The sequence below is a fragment of the Nothobranchius furzeri genome, chromosome 2 (assembly GCF_043380555.1).
Source record: "Nothobranchius furzeri strain GRZ-AD chromosome 2, NfurGRZ-RIMD1, whole genome shotgun sequence".
Taxonomy (NCBI): Eukaryota; Metazoa; Chordata; class Actinopteri; order Cyprinodontiformes; family Nothobranchiidae; genus Nothobranchius; species Nothobranchius furzeri.
Window position 1 is genome coordinate 95,101,732 of NC_091742.1, and position 25,418 is coordinate 95,127,149.

Here is a 25,418-nt window from a genome sequence, read left to right on the forward strand (position 1 = left end):
CCCTGCTGGTCCCGTGTGACTGCTTACACTGGGATTAACTGGGAAACCGTTTTAAATGAATCCTGTTAAGCTGAGAAGCAGCTACACATGCACATCTGTGAGGAGCAACATCTGGAGAACATGGGGGAACCGGCCAGACCCAACCGTCAGTAGAAGTTTAGTGTCTGGTCATGAGCCCCATCGTGCTGTAGCTGTTCTCTACATGAATCTAGAACCTCCAACACAAACAGGCGGTTTAGTAATAAAACGTCTTTAATGTTCCAGAATCTGCAGAATCAGCTTTTTGCAGAGAAGCTTTGACCTCAGGTGGAAACAATCCACCTGTGGTTCAGCAATAAAACAGCCTTTACATCCCCTTTAGTCGGTAAAACCCAGAACTCATTATTAAGATGATTAGAACTACAAAGTGATTGATTAAAATCCATCAGTGGAAACAGGAAGCAGCAGTTTCACCTCAAGGCCTCCGGATTAATCTGAAACCACCGGGACTCGGATTAGAGGTAATCCGAGCAGTCATATCAGTCTAAAATGTAAAAATCTAAAATATAAACAGATTACAGGGTAATGTTTACAATATGAGCCCACATCTAGTCTACCATGACCTCAACCACAGCAGGAGTTCATGCTCCAGGCTGTAAAACAGACACAATCACCTCTGGTGTTCCACAGGGAAGAGCCCTCGGCCTTCTGACCTTTTGCTATAAAATGATCCATTTCAGCAGCTACAAGAGCCCAGCTGCAGGTGGATCATTCAACACATGTAGTCCATATGAAGATATGTTCTGTTAGAACAATCACACGACAAAGCTCAAGAACTAAACATAGTTACCATTTAAAAACCATAACGAGTCTGCAAAAGGCCACGAGTGTCAAGGCAGCAGGAACTTAGGCTTGGACACAAAAACACTTGCAGACACCTCAGATGTAATCCAAATAGATCTTTTCCTGATTTAATTAGTCTAACTGTATAAAAAAACTAATATTCACAGACTAAATTCTGTGTCTAATTTGAACTCTTCCCTATGATTTCACACTAAAAGCTTGTCGTTTCTGTTTTTTAGGCACAAAACGGCTAAAAGACCAGAAAATTAAAATGAATCATCTTGATTTGTTTTAGAAATCTGAAAATACCGAATAATTTCTTTATTAACTGGTCAAACTCAGCTTTATGATCACCGGCAGCAGCAGAAATGAATGTGGCGTCCCACAGGGAGGCGTCCTTGGACACGTGCAGGTCTCTCAACTCACTCACAACAAATCCAGGATTCACGAAGTCAGCAGACACGTCGCTCAGAGAGGATAACGCTCCGAGTTATAAAATGGTTTCAGGATTCATCCTGCAGAACCCACACTGGAGGAGAAAAGGCAGAATCCACCATCACGTTCACGGTTTGGTGCAGACATGTTTAAATAACAGAAGAACCAGAACGGAAAGGGTTTGAAAGTCACAGCTCAGATCAAACGTTGATGCGTTTCAGCCTCCAGAGACAGAATCATTCAAATTAGACACGTCTGGTTCTCATTGCTGACTTCTCATCACTAATCCGGTCCTCGTTAAACGGACTGGATGTCTGGAATATCAAAGCTCCAAAACAATTCCTGAAAGTTGTGACCCAGATTCCGACTGTGGGAATGTCTACAGCAGGCTCCGAATGACTCAAAGATGCCAGAAAGCGTTTGGATGTTGTCCTACTCCTCATGGAGGACCCGTAGGACAGCCGGGGACTCGGTGACGCTCAGAGTGAAATGTTTATTGTGTTTAGTGGGAAGCAGGACTGAAAGCTTTATTGTGACGTCTCCTCCTCCCAGAGAAGACCTGCTTTCAGCTCTGCCGTCTGAGCCGGCTCCCTTTGATCGGCTGTTTATCCCAAACGTGTATTTACTGTTCCTGGGAAGCGGTCGAATGCGGTTCTGTCCGTCTCCGTCACCACAAAATCCACATTCTCTCCGGCTGGGAGTTCTGTTTTGTCCTGGACGTGGAGCAGCACCGGTGGCTGCAGGAGGAGGGCGGGGCGGGGCCAGAGGAAGACTCCGGGTCGGGTCGGACGGGGATGAAGGGAAGCTGCTGAGTGATTCTGACTCCAGCTTCCGTCTGTTTGTAATTATGAGCAACCAGGCTGGAAGCACGAGTCGGTTAGGTGGAGGGAGACAGCATTCCTGAGGGGGGTGGGGGTGTCGGAGCCGGGTCGGAGTTAACGAGGCGGCGGCGGCGGCGTGCCCGCCGGACGAGAAGCCAATCAGAAAGTCTCCTCTCATATCTGAGCGGAGCACCTCAGGGAGTGCTAACGTGAAACTCTCCAGTCCTGGGGTCAAAGGTCAGGGCAGCTCCCCTGAGGGGGGAGTGCTCCGAACCAACCCTTTCAGAGTGAAAGCCTCTGGTTCCAACCGAACATATCTGGATGGTTTGTTCTGTTTGGATCAGGAAGTGATGTCATCAGGAAGTTCAGGAGATTCTGACCTTTGACCTGTCTGCTGTGATGACGGACTCCGAGGTAACTCAAACAGCTTCAGGTGTTTACAACAGTTTGACTCAGCTCTAACAAACTCTTATTTTGAAAGGGTGGAATTGCAAATGCTAAGCTGACGAGGTCCGTGGGTTACACGGGCCGTTCTGACGTTACACAAACACGGCTAAAGATGGCCGACACCATGAAGCGATCTCAAGGATCTGATCAGGGTCCGTATCATGGAGTACTCCGCTGGTGCAGGGACCCTCTCAGGGACCGTAACGCCACGCCGCCTCTGCTCGCGGCCGGAGAATAGGGAGCCTAAGTCACGCCCATCTACCTCCAGCCGCGGGTCCCCGGAAATAAGAAAACATGAACGTGAGTCACTGGGGCTAAAAACGCCATTTCCTACTCCCGCGTGCCACGGATTTCACGTATGATGTCCGTGAATTTTAACGACTCTTTCTGATGTCAAGGAAGAGCTTCTTTTCAAACGGCGGCAAAAGTAGTTTTAGGTTTAGTGTGAACAGACGTAGCAGACTACAAAGGCGTTTCATCATAATGACATCATCGAACCAGACACAGAGAAGAAAACGGCCGTGAGCCTGGCGAGCTTCTTCCAGAAGGAGCATTAGACGTGGGGAAAACCAAACAAACTATCTGGCCATGTGGTAAGTGGGCTTCTGAGGTGACGTCATACACGCAAAGTCTGATTTGTAGTCATTTTAGTTACAAATTTTTACTAGCAAACAAATCTCAAAGTACGTGGCACACAGTGGAAACTCACATCACTACTTTTCATCTAAATCCAAGCACAACACGTGTGACTCAGGGCCGAAGGCAAAGCGGATCAGAAAATAGCTTTTATCGCTCCGTTCAGGGACCCATGAGCCGACCGGGAGGGGAGGAGACTTAGACTCCCTAGAGAACCCTAGTCATCAGGAGGCGGGGTCAAGGAGACCAGGAGAAATATGAGCGCCACGTTTGAAATCTCTGAACTAGTTTCTCTTCCACCGACATGAATGAATGAATTTAAGACAGGAACCAACTGTTATTTAAGGAGGTGTTAATCTGTCTGCCGGAACATCACGTCATCAGAACTGTCTCCCTACACTGTGATCCTCTACGCCATCAGAACCGTCTCCCTACACTGTGATCCTCTACGCCATCAGAACCGTCTCCCTACACTGTGATCCTCTACGCCATCAGAACCGTCTCCCTACACTGTGATCCTCTACGCCATCAGAACCGTCTCCCTACACTGTGATCCTCTACACCATCAGAACTGTCTCCCTACACTGTGATCCTCTACACCATCAGAACCGTCTCCCTACACTGTGATCCTCTACGCCATCAGAACCGTCTCCCTACACTGTGATCCTCTACACCATCAGAACCGTCTCCCTACACTGTGATCCTCTACGCCATCAGAACCGTCTCCCTACACTGTGATCCTCTACGCCATCAGAACCGTCTCCCTACACTGTGATCCTCTACGCCATCAGAACTGTCTCCCTACACTGTGATCCTCTACACCATCAGAACCGTCTCCCTACACTGTGATCCTCTACGCCATCAGAACCGTCTCCCTACACTGTGATCCTCTACGCCATCAGAACCGTCTCCCTACACTGTGATCCTCTACACCATCAGAACCGTCTCCCTACACTGTGATCCTCTACGCCATCAGAACCGTCTCCCTACACTGTGATCCTCTACGCCATCAGAACCGTCTCCCTACACTGTGATCCTCTACGCCATCAGAACTGTCTCCCTACACTGTGATCCTCTACACCATCAGAACCGTCTCCCTACACTGTGATCCTCTACGGCATCAGAACCGTCTCCCTACACTGTGATCCTCTACACCATCAGAACCGTCTCCCTACACTGTGATCCTCTACGCCACCAGTACTGTCTCCCTACATGGTGATCCTCTACGCCATCAGAACCGTCTCCCTACACTGTGATCCTCTACGCCATCAGAACCGTCTCCCTACACTGTGATCCTCTACGCCATCAGAACTGTCTCCCTACACTGTGATCCTCTACGCCATCAGAACCGTCTCCCTACACTGTGATCCTCTACGCCATCAGAACCGTCTCCCTACACTGTGATCCTCTACGCCATCAGAACCGTCTCCCTACACTGTGATCCTCTACGCCACCAGAACTGTCTCCCTACACTGTGATCCTCTACGCCATCAGAACCGTCTCCCTACACTGTGATCCTCTACGCCATCAGAACCGTCTCCCTACACTGTGATCCTCTACGCCATCAGAACCGTCTCCCTACACTGTGATCCTCTACGCCACCAGAACTGTCTCCCTACACTGTGATCCTCTACGCCACCAGAACTGTCTCCCTACACTGTGATCCTCTACACAAACACGTTATGGTTATATTTCATATTTTGTTTTAAGGTCAGAACCGATCAACAGTCTTCCTGCGGACGTCTCACGTCTCCTTTTCTGGGTCTTGTGTCTGTCTCAGTCCACCAGGGACTTGAGGTCCGGCAGTCCCGTCAGCTCCAGGTCCAGCAGCATCTGCCCGTAGGCTTTACCCTGAAACACAGAATCAGAACCATCAGCACCTGCAGGAGGCCAGACGAGTGCTGCTGCTTCCTGTGCGAGACGTGTGTCCATCCACACGTCTCTGATGACGTCCCTTTGATGTGTGTGGGTTCCGCTGGAGCGCCGGGCCTAGTCACCGAGGGTGGTGGCGGTGGGGGGCAGGGACTTGGTCTGAAACCTGAAACTGTCTGACTCACAGCGGGTCTGAGCGTGGTTGGGGCTAGATAAGAAGGTCTCCAGATCTGCAGCAGCATTTCTGAGGAACCGGCCCGTTTCTGACCCAGCAGAGACTCTCACTGGTGCCGTCTGTTCGTCAGCAAAGCGAGCCAACAGCAGAGAACGTCCCTGAGAGTCAGCTACAGCTGTAGAGGCTCATTAGGGTGCTTTATTAGAGCTTTAACGCTGCTCTGGGACCAGTTGGACTTCCTGTCCGCCTGTCCTGTCCTGTTTGAAGCCCAGTTGATGCGTCAGCTCCACAAGGAAGAGGGCTGGAGTTCTCCGTCTCACTGGACCCATGTTTAGAAAAGTGGCCTCGACTCCATCTGCCCTGCTGCAGATCTGGGCTGGGAGGCCGTTCATCGGTCAGGTGAACGTCTGAACGTCTTATGACGGGAAGACGAGGAGACAGGAGGAACACAGAGGTCAGGAGGAGAACTGTGTGTGTGTGTGTGTTACCTGGGGGTCACTGCGTAGCGAGGCCACCCCTCCCCCTCCCAGAGAGTTCTGCAGGACAAAGTTGAGGCCATGGATCCCTGGTAGAGTGTATCTGCAAAACCACAAGAGCCCACACCGTTACCACGGCAACACAACCCCCCCCCCACATCACACACACTCCCAAAACCGCAAAAACTTGAGAAAATGTGTTCGACACCAGCAGAGGCCTGCCAACGCAATCCTGTGTGTGTGTGTGTGTGTGTGTTTTACAGTCATTAGATGTTTCAGTGGAATTTACAAGAAGAGTGAAAACAGCTTAATCACCATGTTTGTGTGTGTGTGTGTGTGTGTGTGTGTGTGTGTGTGTGTGTGTGTGTGCTGTTAATGAGCAGCAGACGTGGACTAATGAAAATCTGGGGAGGTGAGAAACGTGACTGGTTGGTCAGATTTACAGCCTGCTGTTCACACACACACACACACACACACACACACACACACACACACACACACACACACACACACACACACACACACACACACACACACACACACACACACACACACACACACACACACACCATCTGGTCCTCATCAGACCTCAGAACCAGGTACAACTGGACCTGTTCCTGCAGCTGGGTTTCTTCTTCTGTGGTTTTGTTTGTTTTGAGTCCTTAAAGGTACAATATGTAAACTGACATCCTGTGGTCATATGCGGTTACTACAGTCAATCATAGAGCTAATAAATCCCTCTCACTAACACTCATGTGATTGTTGCCAGGCATGGATCAGCACCAGAAGATTCTAGATGACAAGCAATGATGAGTCATACTCAGTAATTTGATGAAGCCATCGTCACAGCTGGTGCTAGAACTCCTTACGTGGTAGTGAGCACTTACTACACTTATTACGGTAGTGTGTCTCCAGCAGTAGAGGAAGTGTTGTTTGCCGTTCTGGTTGTGAACGAGTAAAATTAAACGATTGGCTCGTTATTCACTTCACTTGCATTTCACTGCACTACTGAGTTGTGGGTAACTGAAAAGTAGCTTGAGATATTTTTAGAGCTGACGGTCTGCTTCTAATTCACCGTTAGCATTGTTAGCTCAACGTTAGCCTGTAGCCTGCTACACCCGATATTAGAGTAAAACAAAAAGATGCCATGGCTTCTTAGGGGTACGGGAAATGACTTCTAGGTCGCTCCTGTTTACTGGCTTTGGTTCTTTAAACAACTCTGGAGCTTTTCGCCTGCTGCTATCAAATTACACATGCAGCGTTAGCTCGGCGCCATCTCAGCAACCTCACACAGCGTAACCAGTAACTACGTCTCTCTACGTTTTTCTAAAGGAGAAGAACCGACAACCCCTAGCCGGCGGAGTTTAACCTTCCTTCTGACGTGACTTGGACTGGTTTCTGTTATTTCACTGTGGAATCCTGACATATTGCTCCTTTAAGTTCAGGCTGTTACTGACTAAATGTAGACCAGTGGTCCGCAAATGGGGGCCAGCGGGCCACGTCCGGCCTGCGAGCCCTCTCTTTGTGGCCCCCAAACCCCGCGCGCCCCCCCCCACCACCACCACCACCACCACGGCCCTCTTGCTTCTGGGTCTTTTCTGTGTGTGGCCCTCGGACCATTATGATTGAGGATCCCTGATGTAGACCATGACCCTCTACAGATCTGGGTCTTGAAGTCCAGGTGGTTCCTATGACATCACTTCCTGTCTACTCACCGTGTGACGGCGTGGCTCGCCCCTGGCTCCAGCAGGTGGGAGAAGTATTCCTCCACCACAGAAGAAGTCAGGTGTTTACTCAGGTAGGGGAAGTAAAGCGGATGGCGAGCGATGACTCCTGCAAAGAGACAGGAACCGGTCTGAGTAGGTCCCATCTGGACCTGTTTGGACCCGACCAGCAGAGGTGTCCCGATTCTCACCGATGTTAGCGGAGTCTCCTTTGTCCCCGCTCCTGGTGTAGGCCAGGTCCTCCAGCCTGTAGGTGTGAGGGCCACTGGGCAGGTCTGGTCACACACACACAAACGGGGGTGGTTGGGGGGGGACGTCTCTGAGGTCATGTGACGTCTCTGAGGTCATGTGACGTCTCTGAGGTCATGTGGGTTTTAACCCAATGGAGGACAGCAGGCGAGGATCATTACCACGTTCCACTCACCTGTATCAGGTGTGTCCTGGTCTGATGTGGGCGGGACTCCTTCCTGTCCCTGTCCAGGTGAGTCTGGTTCCACCTCTGTCAGAGACTCCACCAGATGTCCGCCAACATGGATGTCCACCTGTCCACAGGCCCGTTAAAGCACGTTTACGGGAAAGATTCTGGATTCTAATCCCCGTTTTCTCCCCACAAACCTTAATCTGGGATTTAGGGTAGAAGAAGAAGAACGGCTTCAGGACCGGAGATCTGGAAGTCAGAGACGCCAGAACGGGTCAGTAAGACCAGGTCTGACCTGGTCATTTGAAAATGGGTAAACTCTGGGGGTGAGAAGGTCACCGACCAATCACAACACGCTTCTCTGTTATCGTTTAAAACCTGAAGACTCACACCAACACAACGTTACGGTAACAAACAGCCTGTATTTGTGTAGCCTCCCTAGGGTTCAACGACCCCCCAAGGTGCTTCACAACACTCATTCATCCATTCACACGCTGGTGATGATGAGCTACAATGTAGCCACAGCTGCCATGCGGCGCACTGACAGAGGCGAGGCCTGCCTTACACAGGTGCCACCAGTCCCTCCGACCACCGCCTGCAGGCGACGCAGGTTAAGTGTCTTGCCCAAGGACACAACAGCAGTATTCTCCGGTGGGAGCCGGGATTGAACCTGCAACCTTCTAATTACTGGACAACCCGCTCTACCTCCTGAGCTACTGCTGTCCCAGCAAAGTAATAAAACACCAAACCAGCTACTCCGTGATGTTATGATGGAGTAAAAGTGGGTGTGGCCTAAACATGGTCAACACTGTAACCATGGTAACATCTGGGGCCACTAGTAAGGAGTTTACCGTTAAACACTTCAGCTCCTTAAATGTTATGGTGGACACTTGATCGTCCAACAGGTGTGGTGAGAAAGAACTAGAGAATGTGTTTATGGTCTGTCCATCTTCAGAACAGAGGACAGGACGTCCACACGAGGACGTCCAGCACGGTTCTGATGGACCTTCTGTGTTCCAGCTAATGCTAAAACAGCTAACGCTAAAGCAACTAATGCTTAAACACCTAACGCTAAAGCAGCTAATGCTTAAACAGCTGTAGCTAAAACAGCTGTAGCTAAAACAGCTAATGCTAAAATAGCTAATGCTAAAACAGCTAATGCTAAAACAGCTAACGCTAAAGCAGCTAATGCTTAAACAGCTAACGCTAAAACAGCTAACGCTAAAACAGCTAATGCTAAAATAGCTAATGCTAAAACAGCTAATGCTTAAACAGCTATAACTAAAACAGCTAATGCTAAAACAGCTATAGCTAAAACAGCTAATGCTAAAACAGCTAATGCAAAACCAGCTATAGCTAAAGCAGCTAACACTAAAACAGCTAATGCTAGGACAGCTAATGCAAAACCAGCTATAGCTAAAACAGCTATTGCTAAAGCAGCTACTGCTTAAACAGCTATAGCTAAAACAGCTAATGCAAAACCAGCTATAGCTAAAACAGCTAATGCTAAAACAGCAAACGCTAAAGCAGCTACTGCTTAAACAGCTATAGCTAAAACAGCTAATGCAAAACCAGCTATAGCTAAAGCAGCCAACACTAAAACAGCTAACGCTAGGACAGCTAATGCTAAACCAGCTATAGCTAAAACAGCTAATGCTAAACCAGCTACAGCTAAAGCAGCTAACACTAAAACAGCTAACGCTAGGACAGCTAATGCTAAACCAGCTATAGCTAAAGCAGCTAACACTAAAACAGCTAACGCTAGGACAGCTAATGCTAAACCAGCTATAGCTAGATTAGGCCAGAAGGACCCATTCTTAAGTTCTTTAGTACCTGCAGGTTCAGAACACACCTTTACCTAATGGGCCATTCCCATCTGTACCGGGTCGGCCCGGGCCGGGAAGCCCCAGTCGGCCCCAGCCTGGCCCGGTTGATTCCACACATCCTTGTCTTAAGCCCATGTGGGCTGATTCTACCCACCAATCAGAGGCTTGCTCTAATGGAAGGTGTGAATTTGCTGTCAGCAGTGGGCGTATTGGCCCTGGTCGGCCTGAAGCAGTACCCCTCGGGAAGAGGGCCGAGAATGAGCCTTGGTTGGCCCGGGAAAATTCCAGGCCACCCAGATATGTAAACAACCTACGCTACCCGGCCCGGGCCGACCCGGTACAGATGGGAATGGGGCTTAACAGAATCATCAGATGAGTCAGTCGGCCATCTTTATTATCCAGTTACCACTGAAATCCTTCACAATAAGAGCCCGGAGCAGATAAACCCTCCTAAATAAAACCCTCTGAGGATACTAGCAGCATTTCTCCTGCTGCAGACGGCGGTACCGAGGCCCGGTTTAACCCAGAGGCGGTTCTGATGATAGCTACTCACACTTTGGGTCGCCCGCCCACTATGCCGGTGAGTCCAGGAGCTGAAAATGTGGAGACAAAGTGAGAAAAGACGTCTTCCTGTACTGTATGGATGAAACAGGACAGAGAGCAGGAGACACCCGAGCTGAACCAGAACCAAACCCAACCCGGGTTCAGGAGGTCACCACCCCTCCTTATCAGCAGCATGGACGTCTCTAATCCACCACAGAGGACAGATCACTGGGGGACAACCCATCCAGGATCTGGGGGACATTCTGGTCCCTGACGAAGCGTAGCTGGAGCTGGTATTTAGCAGAACCCTCAGGGTGAAGACCCTCCTCAGAACCTCACAAAGGCCCGTCTCAGAGCCAGGACCTGTCTGAGGGACATGTGATCCAGATTCTGGACGCCTCATTAGCAGGAAACAAATGCTGGCTTGTCTCGGATCAGCTGGACGTGTCCTACCATCACACTTAAGACTCAGCTCTAATCTGTGGTTCTGCTGCTGGTTCTGGTCCATCTGCAGGAGCTTTTATGGGCTATCGAGGTTTAACCCAAAGACGTTTACCCATCCCGGTTCCGGCCGGAGCCACCTCCCTGGAGAAGACCTCCAGAGCTTTCTTCTGTCTGTGGTGGACGGCCATCCAGACAACCGCCTCCCGGGAGTCCTGAAACACACAGACCCGAGTCAGGGAGGCTCCAGAACCGACCCGGTTCTGTTCCGGCTGCATCACAGTGTCCTTCTGTACCTTACAGCGGGCGTGTGGACCGTAGGTGTCCTCTGCTCCTAGGACCTGGATGTGGACGGAGGAGAAGTCTTCAAGTCTCAGCTGGTTGAACATCCGTCTGGTCCTACAAAAACAGAGCGTCTCTACTGGTGGACAACAACTTCAGAACCGGTCTGATTCTGACTGGGTCCAACAAACCGTCTGATGATGCTGTCCGCCGTCCGCCGGCCCTTCTCTGCAGCTCGCGGTCCTCCGACAGGACAGACCGCCGTTGCTCTGAAACCGTCCATGTAGGTGGAGCACACCTGGTGGACAGGAACAGGTTAGGGACAGCTGAGACACAACAGAGACGTGTTAGGGACAGCTGAAACACGACAGAGACGTGTTAGGGACAGCTGAGACACGACAGAGACGTGTTAGGGACAGGTGAGACACGACATAGACGGGTTAGGGACAGCTGAGACACAACAGAGACGTGTTAGGGACAGCTGAGACACAACAGAGACGTGTTAGGGACAGCTGAGACACGATAGAGACGTGTTAGGGACAGGTGAGACACGACAGAGGCGGGTTAGGGACAGGTGAGACACGACAGAGACGTGTTAGGGACAGGTGAGACACGACAGAGACGGGTTAGGGACAGCTGAGACACAACAGAGACGTGTTAGGGACAGCTGAGACACGACAGAGACGTGTTAGGGACAGGTGAGACACAACAGAGACGTGTTAGGGACAGGTGAGACACGACAGAGACGGGTTAGGGACAGGTGAGACACGACAGAGGCGGGTTAGGGACAGGTGAGACACGACAGAGACATGTTAGGGACAGGTGAGACACGACAGAGACGTGTTAGGGACAGGTGAGACACGACAGAGACGGGTTAGGGACAGGTGAGACACGACAGAGACGTGTTAGGGACAGGTGAGACACGACAGAGACATGTTAGGGACAGGTGAGACACGACAGAGACGGGTTAGGGACAGGTGAGACACGACAGAGACGGGTTAGGGACAGGTGAGACACGACAGAGACGGGTTAGGGACAGGTGAGACACGACAGAGGCGGGTTAGGGACAGGTGAGACACGACAGAGACATGTTAGGGACAGGTGAGACACGACAGAGACGGGTTAGGGACAGGTGAGACACGACAGAGACGGGTTAGGGACAGGTGAGACACGACAGAGGCGGGTTAGGGACAGGTGAGACACGACAGAGGCGGGTTAGGGACAGGTGAGACACGACAGAGACGTGTTGGGGACAGGTGAGACACGACAGAGGCGGGTTAGGGACAGGTGAGACACGACAGAGGCGGGTTAGGGACAGGTGAGACACGACAGAGACGGGTTAGGGACAGGTGAGACACGACAGAGACGGGTTAGGGACAGGTGAGACACGACAGAGACGGGTTAGGGACAGGTTAAACACAGAAGACGAGTCACCTTGTAATCGTGAGATGGAGGGAAACCTTTAGCTCCTGTGACTCTGACTGCTCCACCTTCTACACCTGAAACACGCACACACACACACACACACACACACACACACACACACACACACACACACCAGCACGCACACACACACACACACACACACACACACACACACACACCAGCACGCACACACACACACACACACACACACACACACACCAGCACGCACACACACACACACACACCAGCACGCACACACACACACACGCACACACACACACACACACACACACACACCATTAATGGCTCCCCCTGGTCCTGTCTTCACCCCCTCGCCCCCGCGTGAACTGGACCCGTCTGCGGTCAGCGTTCCCGTCTCGCTGCTGTTGACAGATGACAGCTGATCCCAGAGACGGGTCGCCGTGGAGACAGAGCGGCTTCTGGAGTTCAGCCCTCCTCCATCACACCCACATGTTTACAAGCTGGCGGAGCTAAAAGTTCACGTCCAGGAGTCAGAACCGCGCTCAGGGAGATTCTGACCCGTTCTTCATGAGAAGAGCAATCCCAGAATGCACCAGTGCTTCGAGGAACGAGTCCAGCCGACAGGAGATGGATCACAGCTGTCAGGGCCCGACGCTCTCCCTCCAGATTCCTCTGAGAGTCACATGATCTCCTGCTTCTCCTGCAGGAGCTGCACGTCCCTTCAGCTCTGTGAGTTCACCCCATCTGGAGGAGGTGATGATGATGATGATGAGGATCACCATCATCACGTGTAACAGACTCCGAGGAGCTTCAGCATGACAGGCTCAGATCTGGACTCAGATCAGATCTGGGCTAACGTGGAGTAGGAACCAGCACCAGCAGCTGCTCTGGGATCAGAACCGGGTCAGACTGAGTTATGGGTTCAGCTGCTGCTGAGAAATATTCTACATTTACTCCAAATGTAAACACCTCCATGTGATCTGAGGTCATATTTACCCCGGAGAGCTGGGAGCGTGGGTCGCTCCTGGATTAATGACCACAGCAGGCTAAGGAGGCGCCTTAATCAGAGCAGAGGTTCAGCAGGAGGTCTCGAGTTCGTGTGAAGGTTAGACGCTGCACTGGATGGGTTCAGCTGAGGCCGACGGAGCCGTGTTTAGGTTAAGGAGGGAGCAGCTTCTGATAGGGGGAGGTTAGGAGGAGGACCAGAGGAGGTTCAGAAGTTCAGAGGAGGACCAGAGGAGGTTCAGAGTAGGGTGAGCGGTTCAGCCAGAGGGCCAGCAGCTCCAGAGGAGGGTCCAGGGTTAGAAAAACAGTCAGAGGTTCAAACTGCGGTCAGATCCTCAGTGTGTGTGTGTGTGTGTGTGTGTACCTGGTACTTCCTGGATCTGCACCTGGCTGAAGTCACAGGTGACATCAGGCAGCAGGTACCTCCGCGGGTCTCCGATCTCGTACACCAGCTGCTCAGCGACGGTCCCGAAGGACACCAGACCGCCGGTCCTCGGAGGTTTGGAGAGAAGGAAGGAACCGTCCGCAGAACACTGGACCACCGGGAAGCCCACGTTGTCCCTGGCAACGGGTCAGAGAGCTGAGGCGTCACACCTGCTCAGGTCCTCCTCATGAACCATTCAGCAAACCCGAACCCGGGTTCTCCTCACCAGTCGGGAACTCGGTGCCAGTCGGTGAAAATCCCTCCGGTGCTCTGAGCTCCACACTCGATCAGGTGACCCGCCAGGCTGCAGCGCCACAGGATCGGGTCAGAACCACAAACACGTCACAAACAACAACGATGTTTGGGTGCTCCTACCTTCCAGCTGCCAGCAGGTCAAACTCAGTGCTGCCCCATCCAAACTGCAGCAGAAACACAGAGGTCAGAACCAGAACCAGGCCTGATCCGGACCTCACAGTAAACACGTCACCATTTAAAAACCACTTCCAACCAACAAAAGGTTGCGATCCTCACCAGAACCCTGTTAGTGGGTCCAGAACCAGCAGCAGATTCTAGTTCTGGGCCAGATCTCTGATGGAGATGGGCGAACAGACCTACCCAGTGCATGAGCGGTCCAAGAGCCATGGCGCTGTCCACGCAGCGTCCCGTCACCACGATGTGGGCTCCCAGGTCCAGGCAGCGCCGGATCGGCCCGGCCCTGAACAGACAGGTCAGCAGAGTCAGAACCGCTGACCCGAGACGACAAGTCACACGGTTCTGATACCTGAACAGGTCTAATGGGTTCAATCTGACCTAAAACAGGATTAAATGATGCTTGAACCTGATTGGCTCATAGGACAGCTGGAGACACTCTGATTAGGCGCTTTCATCTGAGTCCCAATGTCCAATCAGGGCTAAGTCCAGCCTGGGTGGGAGGTCTTATAAAACACTTCCGGTTCCCCGTTTGTTTCCAACATTTAATAAAATATTTGGACGGTGCTATATTAGCTCCAGACTCGAGTCTCTGGATGTGTGCGACTCTAACTCCGTCCTGCGTCTTCCTACCCCAGGTAAGCGTTCATGCTGTGCAGCGTTCTCGGAAGCGCCTGTCTGCCGCCGTCAGCCATCTTTACTTTAGACAGGAGGCTCCTCTGATGAAGAGGAGGGCAGGAAATCAGCTCACATTACTCCATATCCAAAACATGCCGTCATGATGATGTCACAGCAAAGCGAAGGGGCATACCTGGGGCATGAGGTCATCGCCGGTCACCACGGCAACCTTAAGGTCGAGCCCAGCCTTCCTGACCACTTCCTGTATTGCTTCAGCGCAGGCCAGCGGGTTGACCCCTCCCGCGTTGCTGACGACTCGGATACCTGAGGAGGAGAGAGGCGGGACTGACTGTTTCCATGGAGACTGAAGCTTGCCCTTGGGTCACTATGAGCTCACCATTCCTGTGGATGTCATTGATGAACGGAGCCAACGCCACGTGGACGAAGTCTGGAGCGTAACCTAGGTCCTACAGGAGGGTTCAAGGTCAGAGGTTACTGAAGCAGGTAAAACACCACCTCCTACAATCAATCAATCAATCAATCAAATTTTATTTGTATATCACCTTCTACAACATTATCCGAAGCCCAAGGTGCTGAACAACATCATTAAAAGAAAAACATTCCCAATACATGGGCATAAAAGCAGGATAAAAACATAAAATCATAAAATAGCAAGCGAACAGCATTACAGATAAGAGATATTGGAATAAGACTAATCGATAAAAAAAACAAATGTCGGACAAAATAAAATCAAGCATCTGGGTTAAAAAGAAGAATAGTTAAAACCAGAATGTCAGGGCAATTCAAATGACCCTAGCGCTGAAACGCAATCAGATAAAAATGAGTCTTTAAACGAGACTTAAAGACTTGAAGGGATGGTGCCTGCCTAATGCTCAGTGGCAATTCGTTCCACAGAGTTGGAGCCAAAATAGAAAAAGCACGACTACCCCTCGATCGAAATTTCGACCGGGGGACCACCAGAAGTTCCTGCTCGGCTGAGCGAAGAGCCCGAGATGGAGCATACCTGTTCAAAAGCGCAGTAATGTACGAGGGGGCAATGCCCTGGAGGGCCTTATAAACGAGAGTTAAGATTTTAAACAGAGCTCGATATTTTACCGGGAGCCAGTGCAGAGCAGTCAGCACTGGGGTAATGTGCTCTCGACATCTAGTGCCTGTCAGGAACCTAGCCACAGAGTTCTGCACAAACTGGAGCCGTGCAACCGTGCACTGGGCCAGACCAGCATACAGAGCGTTGCAGTAGTCCAATCGGGACAGGACGAAGGCATGCAACACAGACTCCAGATGAGCTCTGGACAGCAGAGGCCTGATCCTGGATAGTCTTTTCAAGTTAAAGAAACAGGACCTCACCACTGTATTTACTTGAGTGTCAAGATTAAGTGCTGAGTCGATTTTAATCCCTAAATTACTGACCATTTTCTTTTCATAGGGTGTCAATGGGCCAAGGTCAATATCAGCACCAGAGCCATTTCTTCTGCCAGGACTAAGTATTATGACTTCCGTTTTGCTCTCATTTAGGTGCAAAAAATTAGAAGCCATCCAGCATTTTATGTCCTTCAAGCAATCCAGTAAAGGAGAAACAGATCTATCCTCCCCACGTTGAAGAGGGAGATAGATCTGGCAGTCATCAGCAAAGAAATGAAATTTCATATTATGCTGGCGAAGGAGGACTCCAAGAGGAAGCAAATACACTGCAAATAGGAGAGGACCAAGGACAGAGCCCTGTGGCACACCCCAACGAAGTTTCACGCTGGGTGACGTTACCTCACCCATCTGAACACTAAATGTCCTGTCTTGAAGATAAGAGCGAAGCCATTGGAGGGCCTGTCCAGTTATCCCCACCCAATGCTGTAGTCGGTCCAGAAGGACTTTGTGGTCGACTGTATCGAAAGCTGCAGATAAGTCAAGCAATAGCAGAACAACATCATTGTCCATGTCACAGGCTAAAAACGTGTAATTAAAAACCATTAAAAGAGCAGATTCAGTGCTGTGACCTTTCCTGAACCCTGACTGAAAGGTTTCCCATAAATCATGTGTGTCCAAAAAGGCAACCAATTGTGAATACACGACCTTCTCCAGCAGTTTGGAAAGAAAAGGGAGTTTTGAGATGGGCCTGTAATTAGCTAAGGTTGTCACATCCAGCCCCGGTTTTTTTAACATGGGATGAATAACAGCCTTCTTAAACGAGGACGGAACCATACCAGAAGTAAGACTGCCATTTATGATTGCCAACAGCAAAGGGCCTATCACTGGAAAGAGTTCTTTATAAATTCTAGGGGGCAGCACATCACAAGGAGAGCCAGAAGGTTTGAGCTGAGCGACCAGTTTTTCCAAGTCTGATAATGTAACAGTCTCAAATGTTTCCAGTGTAGCCTGGAGCGGCTCTGGGAGTAGAGAGTCAGGTGGTGAGTTTGTAATGGCAGCTCGAATAGCTGTAACCTTATCAACAAAAAAGTGAAGAAAGTCATTACAAGTTTCAACTGTGGGAGGCAAATAGCTCCCACAGGCTGTTAAAGGTCAGAGGTTACTGAAGCAGGTAAAGCACCACCACCTACAGGCTGTCAAAGGTCAGAGGTTACCGAAGCAGGTAAAACACCACCTCCTACAGGCTGTCAAAGGTCAGAGGTTTCCGAAGCAGGTAAAACACCACCTCCTACAGGCTGTCAAAGGTCAGAGGTTACCGAAGCAGGTAAAGCACCACCACCTACAGGCTGTTAAAGGTCAGAGGTTACCGAAGCAGGTAAAACACCACCTCCTACAGGCTGTCAAATGTCAGAGGTTACCGAAGCAGGTAAAGCACCACCTCCTACAGGCTGTTAAAGGTCAGAGGTTACCGAAGCAGGTAAAGCACCACCTCCTACAGGCTGTTAAAGGTCAGAGGTTACCGAAGCAGGTAAAACACCACCACCTACAGGCTGCCAAATGTCAGAGGTTACCGAAGCAGGTAAAACACCACCTCCTACAGGCTGTCAAAGGTCAGAGGTTACCGAAGCAGGTAAAACACCACCTCCTACAGGCTGTTAAAGGTCAGAGGTTACCGAAGCAGGTAAAACACCACCACCTACAGGCTGTCAAAGGTCAGAGGTTACCGAAGCAGGTAAAACACCACCTCCTACAGGCTGTCAAAGGTCAGAGGTTACCGAAGCAGGTAAAACACCACCTCCTACAGGCTGTTAAAGGTCAGAGGTTACCGAAGCAGGTAAAGCACCACCTCCTACAGGCTGTTAAAGGTCAGAGGTTACCGAAGCAGGTAAAACACCACCTCCTACAGGCTGTTAAAGGTCAGAGGTTACCGAAGCAGGTAAAGCACCACCTCCTACAGGCTGTTAAAGGTCAGAGGTTACCGAAGCAGGTAAAGCACCACCTCCTACAGGCTGTTAAAGGTCAGAGGTTACCGAAGCAGGTAAAGCACCACCTCCTACAGGCTGTTAAAGGTCAGAGGTTACCGAAGCAGGTAAAGCACCACCTCCTACAGGCTGTTAAAGGTCAGAGGTTACCGAAGCAGGTAAAACACCACCTCCTACAGGCTGTTAAAGGTCAGAGGTTACCGAAGCAGGTAAAGCACCACCTCCTACAGGCTGTTAAAGGTCAGAGGTTACCGAAGCAGGTAAAGCACCACCTCCTACAGGCTGTTAAAGGTCAGAGGTTACCGAAGCAGGTAAAGCACCACCTCCTACAGGCTGTTAAAGGTCAGAGGTTACCGAAGCAGGTAAAGCACCACCTCCTACAGGCTGTTAAAGGTCAGAGGTTACCGAAGCAGGTAAAGCACCACCTCCTACAGGCTGTTAAAGGTCAGAGGTTACCGAAGCAGGTAAAACACCACCTCCTACAGGCTGTTAAAGGTCAGAGGTTACCGAAGCAGGTAAAACACCACCTCCTACAGGCTGTTAAAGGTCAGAGGTTACCGAAGCAGGTAAAACACCACCTCCTACAGGCTGTTAAAGGTCAGAGGTTACCGAAGCAGGTAAAGCACCACCTCCTACAGGCTGTTAAAGGTCAGAGGTTACCGAAGCAGGTAAAGCACCACCTCCTACAGGCTGTTAAAGGTCAGAGGTTACCGAAGCAGGTAAAGCACCACCTCCTACAGGCTGTTAAAGGTCAGAGGTTACCGAAGCAGGTAAAGCACCACCTCCTACAGGCTGTTAAAGGTCAGAGGTTACCGAAGCAAGTAAAGCACCACCTCCTACAGGCTGTTAAAGGTCAGAGGTTACCGAAGCAGGTAAAACACCACCTCCTACAGGCTGTTAAAGGTCAGAGGTTACCGAAGCAGGTAAAACACCACCTCCTACAGGCTGTTAAAGGTCAGAGGTTACCGAAGCAGGTAAAACACCACCTCCTACAGGCTGTTAAAGGTCAGAGGTTACTGAAGCAGGTAAAACACTGTTACATGTTACTGTGACCTGTTACTGTTACAGTTACATGTTACAGTGACATGTTACTGTTACATATTACATGTACATGTTACTGTTACATGTTATTCAATTCAATTCAAAAATACTTTATTAATCCCAGAGGGAAATTGATTGCTGTAGTAGCTCAGAATAATAATAATCAAGTCATCAAAGAGTTGTTGTATATTACAATGGCTGTTGGCAGGAAGGATCTCCAGTAGCAGTCAGTGTTGCAGCCAAACTGAAGAAGCCTCTGACTGAAGACACTCTTCCGTTGTCGGACAGTCTTGTGAAGAGAATGCTCAGGGTTGTCCATCATGTTCTTGATTCTCTGGAGAATCCTTCTTTGCATTATCTCCTCCAGTGGTTCCACAGTCGTCCCCAGAACAGAACCAGCCTTTTTTATTAGGCTGTTGAGCCTTTTCAGGTCCCTGCTTCTGATGCTGCTACCCCAACAGACGATGACTGAAGAGATTACACTCTCAACAACAGACTTGTAGAAGATCTGCAGCATCTTGCTACAGACATTGAAGGACCCAAGCGTCCTCAAGAAGTGCAGTCTGCTGTGTCCCTTCTTGTAAACGGCTTCACTGTTCTTTCTCCAGTCCAGTCTGTTGTCCAGGTGAACTCCAAGGTATTTGTACTCCTCAACCACCTCCACTTCTTCTCCCATGATGGAAACAGTGTTTGACTCCACCCTGTTTCTTCTGAAGTCTAAAATCATCTCCTTTGTTTTGTTCACGTTCAAGGTCAGATGATTGTTTCCACACCATGCCACAAAGCTCTCCACCAGCTGTCTGTACTCAGCTTCCTGTCCATCTCTGATACACCCGACAACTGCAGAGTCATCTGAGTATTTCTGTAGATGACAGGTCTCTGACTTGTACTGGAAGTCTGAGGTGTACAGGGTGAAAAGGAACGGTGAGAGTACAGTCCCCTGTGGTGCTCCAATGTTACTGATCGCCTGGTTTGATATGCAGTTCTTCAAACTCACAAAATGTGGTCTGTTTGTCAGGTAGTCTTTAATCCAGGTGATAGTTGAGGCCCGCACCTGTGTCTTCTGGAGTTTCTGGCAAAGTACATCAGGCTGGATTGTGTTAAATGCACTGGAGAAATCAAAGAACATGACCCTCACAGTGCTGCCTGCTTTGTCCAGATGACAGTGGATTGGTTGAAGCAGCTGGATGATGGCATCTTCAACTCCAACTCCATGGCGATAAGCAAACTGCAGCGGGTCCTGATATGTCCTAGTTTGCTTATTCAGGTGGACCAACAGGAGTCTCTCCAGGACCTTCATGATGTGGGATGTCAGGGCAACCGGTCTGTAGTCGTCATTGACTGATGGGCGAGTTTTCTTTGGAACTGGAACAAGGCAGGATGTCTTCCACAGGACTAGAACCTTCTCCTGGGCCAGGCTGAGGTTGAAGAGGTGCTGCAGAATCCCACAGAGCTGCTCTGCACAGGCCTTCAGTACCCTGGGGCTGACACCATCTGGTCCTGCAGCCTTGTTCCTGTTCAGTCTCTCCAGCTGCCTCTTCACCTGACTTCTAAAGACAGATAGGTGTGAGGGGGAGGTAAATGGGGCAGCAGCATCTCCTGTCTTGGTTAAAGACGGATTTATAGAACCAGAAGAGTCCATGACTGCGTTAGAGGACAAAAGAGCTGGCGTGTGACAGGAAAATGTTGTATCAGAGGAGGATGGGATGTCTGATTGGCTGGGGACAGGCGAAGAGGATGCTGGGTTTGTTCCTGAACTGAACCTATTGAAGAACTTGTTCAGTTCATTGGCTGTGTCCAGGCTGCCATCTGTGCAGTCCTTCCTCTGCTTGAAGCCTGTGATCTTCTTCATCCCTGACCAGACATCTCTGATATTGTTCCTCTGTAGTTTGCTCTCCAGCTTCTTCCTGTATGCCTCCTTGCTGTCTCTGATCTTGATCTTAAGTTGCTTCTGTATACTCCTCAATAATTCCCTGTCTCCCTCTCTGAAGGCTCTTTTTTTTCCTCATTTAGCAGATTCTTCAGTTCACTGGTGATCCAGGGTTTGTTATTAGCAAAGCATCTCACTGTTCTGGTGGGTATGATGTTGTCCACACAGAAGTTTATATAGTCAGTGACACATCCAGTCATGGCATTGATGTCCTCTTCATATCCTTGGCAGAGAGTCATCCAATCTGTGGTCTCAAAACAACCCTGCAGGGCTTCTTCAGCATCCTGTGACCATTTTCCCACAGTTCTTGTCACAGGTTGCCTCTGAACAAGTGGTTTGTATTCTGAGTAGAGAAAAACAAGACTGTGATCTGATTGTCCCAGAGGAGGTCTTGTTTTGGACATGTATGCATTCTTTACATTTGCATAACACAAATCCAATGTCTTGTTTTCTCTGGTGGAGCAGCTGAAATGTTGAAATGTTGGAAGTGTAGCAGAGAGCACAAGCACTGCCACTCCACCTCCTTTTCTTTTCCCGCTCCTCTTCAGATCTCTGTTTGCTCGTACAGTTAGGAATCCTGGCAGAGAGACTCTGGAATCGGGGATATGATCCTGCAGCCACGTCTCAGTGAAACACATAACACTACACTGCTGATACTCTGGCTGAGTCCTTGAAAAAGCTTGGAGTTCATCCATCTTGTTGGCCAGTGATCTCACATTGCCCATTATGATCGATGGAAGAGATGGTTTGAATTTCCTCTTTCTCTGTCTCAGTTTTGCTCCCGCTCTGCACCCACGCTTCTTGCGTTTTAGCTCATTTGGAATTTGTGGCTTCAGTTGAGGTATTCTTTCAGCCTTTCCAATGTTAATCAGCTGCTCCCGATTGTAAGCCAGCTTGTTGCCATGGTTACGCATCATAACAAATGCTCAAAAAGTGAAACAAGTGAAAAAATAGCAGTAAAAATCCTCTAAGCTTCACAGCACCAGAAACAGAAAAGTAAAATGTCCAAAAAATACAGTTTTTCTTGAGAAACTAGAAGAAAAATTTTCCAAAAAATAAGCAAAACTTACATATAGTCAACAGAGCTACTCCAACATGCAGCCTCCCAGAGCAGGGCAGTTCCGGAAGAGTTACAGTTACATGTTACGGTTATATGTTACTGTGACATGCTACTGTTAGCATTACATGTTACAGTTATTATTACATGTTACAGTTAGATGTTACTGTTACATGTTAATGTTACAAGTTACTGTTACACTTACATTTTACACCTCCATGTTACACTTGCATGTTACAGTTAAGGTTACAGTTACTGTTACATGTTACAGTTACATGTTAATGTTACATGTTACTGTTACACTTTTATGTTACATTTACAGTTACTGTTACATGTTGCAGTTACAGGTTACAGTTACATGTTGCTGTCTCTCAATGGTCGGGACAAACAGAAGAGACTCACAGGGGCCTTGGTCCTGGCGGCGGTCAGCAGGGACATGGTGATCTCACTGAGGTAGTCAAAAACCAGGAAGTCCAGATTCCCACCGTAGATCAGCTGGGGAACTAAACACAGACATGGATGACTGAGTCAGGTCCAGTCAGAGGGTCACCTAGATGTGGACTCAGGACACCTAGATGTGGACTCAAGACACCTAGACATGGACTGCGAGTGGAAAAAGCACTAAAAGGTTTTAGGAATCTCACAGTTACTTTTGACTATGCAGAATCTAAACATAACCAGGTCAGGAGCTGACCCAGAACATCTGGCTGTGACCACAGAGAGACGAAATGAAATCATAACTACAAAGAAACCAACACCACAACAAAAGGGAAAATAATGACTGATGTAATGAAAAAGGAATCAGAATACATAAAAAAACCACCCACAGGCAAGCCTAAAAGGAGCAAAAGTCCATGATTCACAAAACAAGGGGAAGACAAAAAGTTTCACTAAACCAACAGAGATGGAAACAGGAAGTAACACATAAAACAAACAAACAAAAATAGCAACAAAGAGCTGCTGTCCTGGTTAGGGTCCTGTTACTGTGTGTGTGTGTGTGTGTGTGCGTGTGTGTGTGTGTGTGGGGGGGGGGGGGTATTGAGGGCTATAGGGATGTAAAGCAGCCTGGCTCTATTTAATTCTGCACAGAGTTCTCTGTACAGAATTAAACAGAGGACAAGTCTGGTAAGCTAGACTAGATGTAAAGGGGTTTGGGGGGCCCACCTGGGCTCTATGGGCCTTTTGGGGCTCTGGGAGCTCAGACACAAACCCTTCTCAGGTAACCACGCAGGAAGTCAAGAGAAAAAGTTTTGGTTTCCGGCCGCTTAAATGTCCAAACCGGTAAAAATGACGTATCTGAGACCTCGGCTGTTACCTGACGTGGCCGTGTCCCCCCAGAACTGACTGACAATAGTTTGATTCTCTTTCTGGATTTTTATAAAGCATATGATACATTAGAGCATGACTTTATGCTAACTACACTTAGGAGGTTTGGATTTGGAGTGTACAAATGCTGTATGTGGGAGGGAATACTGTAGCTCTGTTAAACTGCCTTTTGGTACGTCTCCTAGGTTTACTCTTCAACGGGGTGTTCCACAGGGATGCCCTCTGTGTCCGCATCTTTTTCTGTTAGCAGCAGAGATTTTAAATATTCAGCTCGTTACAGGGAATTAGTATTGCAGGTCGAGTTGTCTCCATAAGTCAACTGGCTGATGATGCAGCTGTTTTTAAAAGGTTCCTATAGCCCTTAGCCCTGCTACTAACAGGATTTTAGCTGAAAAATGCAACTATACTGGTGGAATACTGAGTCTGCGTACGTTTGATATTTAGTCTGACAAGACTACAAAGCTATGTCGACGTCGTCGAAATATTTTAAAAGCTCGTCACGAGCGTGTACCCGGAAAGGCCAGGTCCACGAAGACAACAGCGATACAGGAGAAAACCCAGCATCCACGACTGCGACAGTCAGCCTGGAAAGACTTTTTGCAGAAATATAGAAAATGAGTGAAATGCTCCAGAATGTCGCGACAGATATCGTGTCTATTAAACAGGCTACTGCCGAGCTAACTACGACGGTGACAGCAATGCAGGAGAGGCTCGGTGAGGTCGAAACGTGAATTATGCAGCTGGAGGAGATGTCAGAACGGCTTCAGAAAGATAAGGAAAGTGGGAACAAACAAATGGAGACGATGTGGAACCGGATGCACGCCCTCGAGAACCACAGCAGGCGAAACAAAGTGAGACTGGTGGGATTAAGAGAGACCTTCTACAGACTCATTCTACAGGACCAGGGCATTGCAGGAGAATGTATGAAGAAGACATTTATTATTTCTATACATGTTTTGGCTGTCAAACTTCCATAATGCCCCTTTAATTCACAGATTTTACCCGACAAAACACTTTCTTCAGAAATATAAAGCTGATGTAGACGGATCTTGTTCTTTCTGTAAATGTCATCCAGAGACGTGTATTCATCTTTATTGAAAATGAATTTATACACAGACCTTCTGGAAGGACAGTGCAACTCTGGTGTGTAAAATCAAACCGAACTTTTCACTGTACTTAGAAATGTTTAGTTTGACATCACAGATGTTGATGTGAGGGACTCATCTCAGGTGTTTTTCATAAATCTGATCCTGTTTGTTGCAAAATTCCACATTCATAAATCCAATGTTACAAATACTAAACCTTTTTACAAATTATTCGCTGCTGATCTCAAAGTTTATATAAGAACAACAACAGATTCGGCCAATAAGAAAGCCATAAAAAGTATGAGAATTTATAAAGCATGTAATATCACTCTGTAACTCGCATTTGGTGTTTTTATTGTCTGTTTATTTTTTCCTGTTTGTCTAGTTAATGTAGTATTTGTACCATAATAACGATGTTTGTAAAATAAAATAAAAATTACATTAAAAAAATCATCATAATAAAAACCAGCTAAAATGACGTATCTGAGACCTCAGCTGTTACCTGACGTAGCCGTGTCCCCCCAGAACCCGGAAGCACAGCCGATCCGAACCGTCCCAGTCCCGGCGGCGTTCGTGTAGCACCTGCTGCTGCTGCTGTGTTCATGTTGGCTCGAAGCGAGACGTAAACATTTGGCTCTGAAACACAAACTGTTTCCTGCGCTTCCTCTGCGCGACAGCCGCCCGGAGGCTGCACGCGACACCCGAAGTAACGGCGGGAAAGCGGACATCGCTCATAAAGCGAGTTATTCGGTTTTCAGCGGAAAGAGACGAGAAGCACTTCAGTTTGTTGTTGAGTTCAAGGTGCGCATGTGT

At 49.0% G+C, this 25,418-nt stretch overlaps 1 protein-coding gene across 1 annotated transcript; it reads right to left on the reverse strand.

Moving 5' to 3' along the window:
- Positions 1-234: 234 nt before the first annotated feature.
- lratb.1 (lecithin retinol acyltransferase b, tandem duplicate 1) lies at positions 235-25,418 on the reverse strand. Its single transcript, XM_054738314.2, has 20 exons — positions 25,108-25,418; positions 22,597-22,697; positions 15,199-15,268; positions 14,995-15,125; positions 14,817-14,902; positions 14,370-14,469; positions 14,130-14,173; positions 13,981-14,058; positions 13,695-13,891; positions 12,353-12,417; positions 11,110-11,216; positions 10,933-11,035; positions 10,752-10,851; positions 10,206-10,245; positions 8,024-8,075; positions 7,833-7,950; positions 7,600-7,683; positions 7,400-7,517; positions 5,697-5,787; positions 235-5,012 (listed from the first exon to the last, which is right to left on the reverse strand). The coding sequence occupies exons 1-20, from the start codon at positions 25,331-25,333 to the stop codon at positions 4,938-4,940; spliced, it is 1,986 nt and encodes a 661-aa protein (XP_054594289.2). The 5' UTR covers positions 25,334-25,418; the 3' UTR covers positions 235-4,937.

Excerpts from the sequence above, each read along its gene's own strand:
- lratb.1 (XM_054738314.2), bottom strand. The coding sequence starts at position 25,333 with ATGTCCGCTTTCCCGCCGTTACTTCGGGTGTCGCGTGCAGCCTCCGGG. Across the intron at positions 14,174-14,369 it reads TTGGACCGCTCATGCACTGG|TTTGGATGGGGCAGCACTGA; the intron begins GTAGGTCTGTTC and ends TTTCTGCTGCAG. Across the intron at positions 5,013-5,696 it reads CGCTACGCAGTGACCCCCAG|GGTAAAGCCTACGGGCAGAT; the intron begins GTAACACACACA and ends TCTGTGTTTCAG.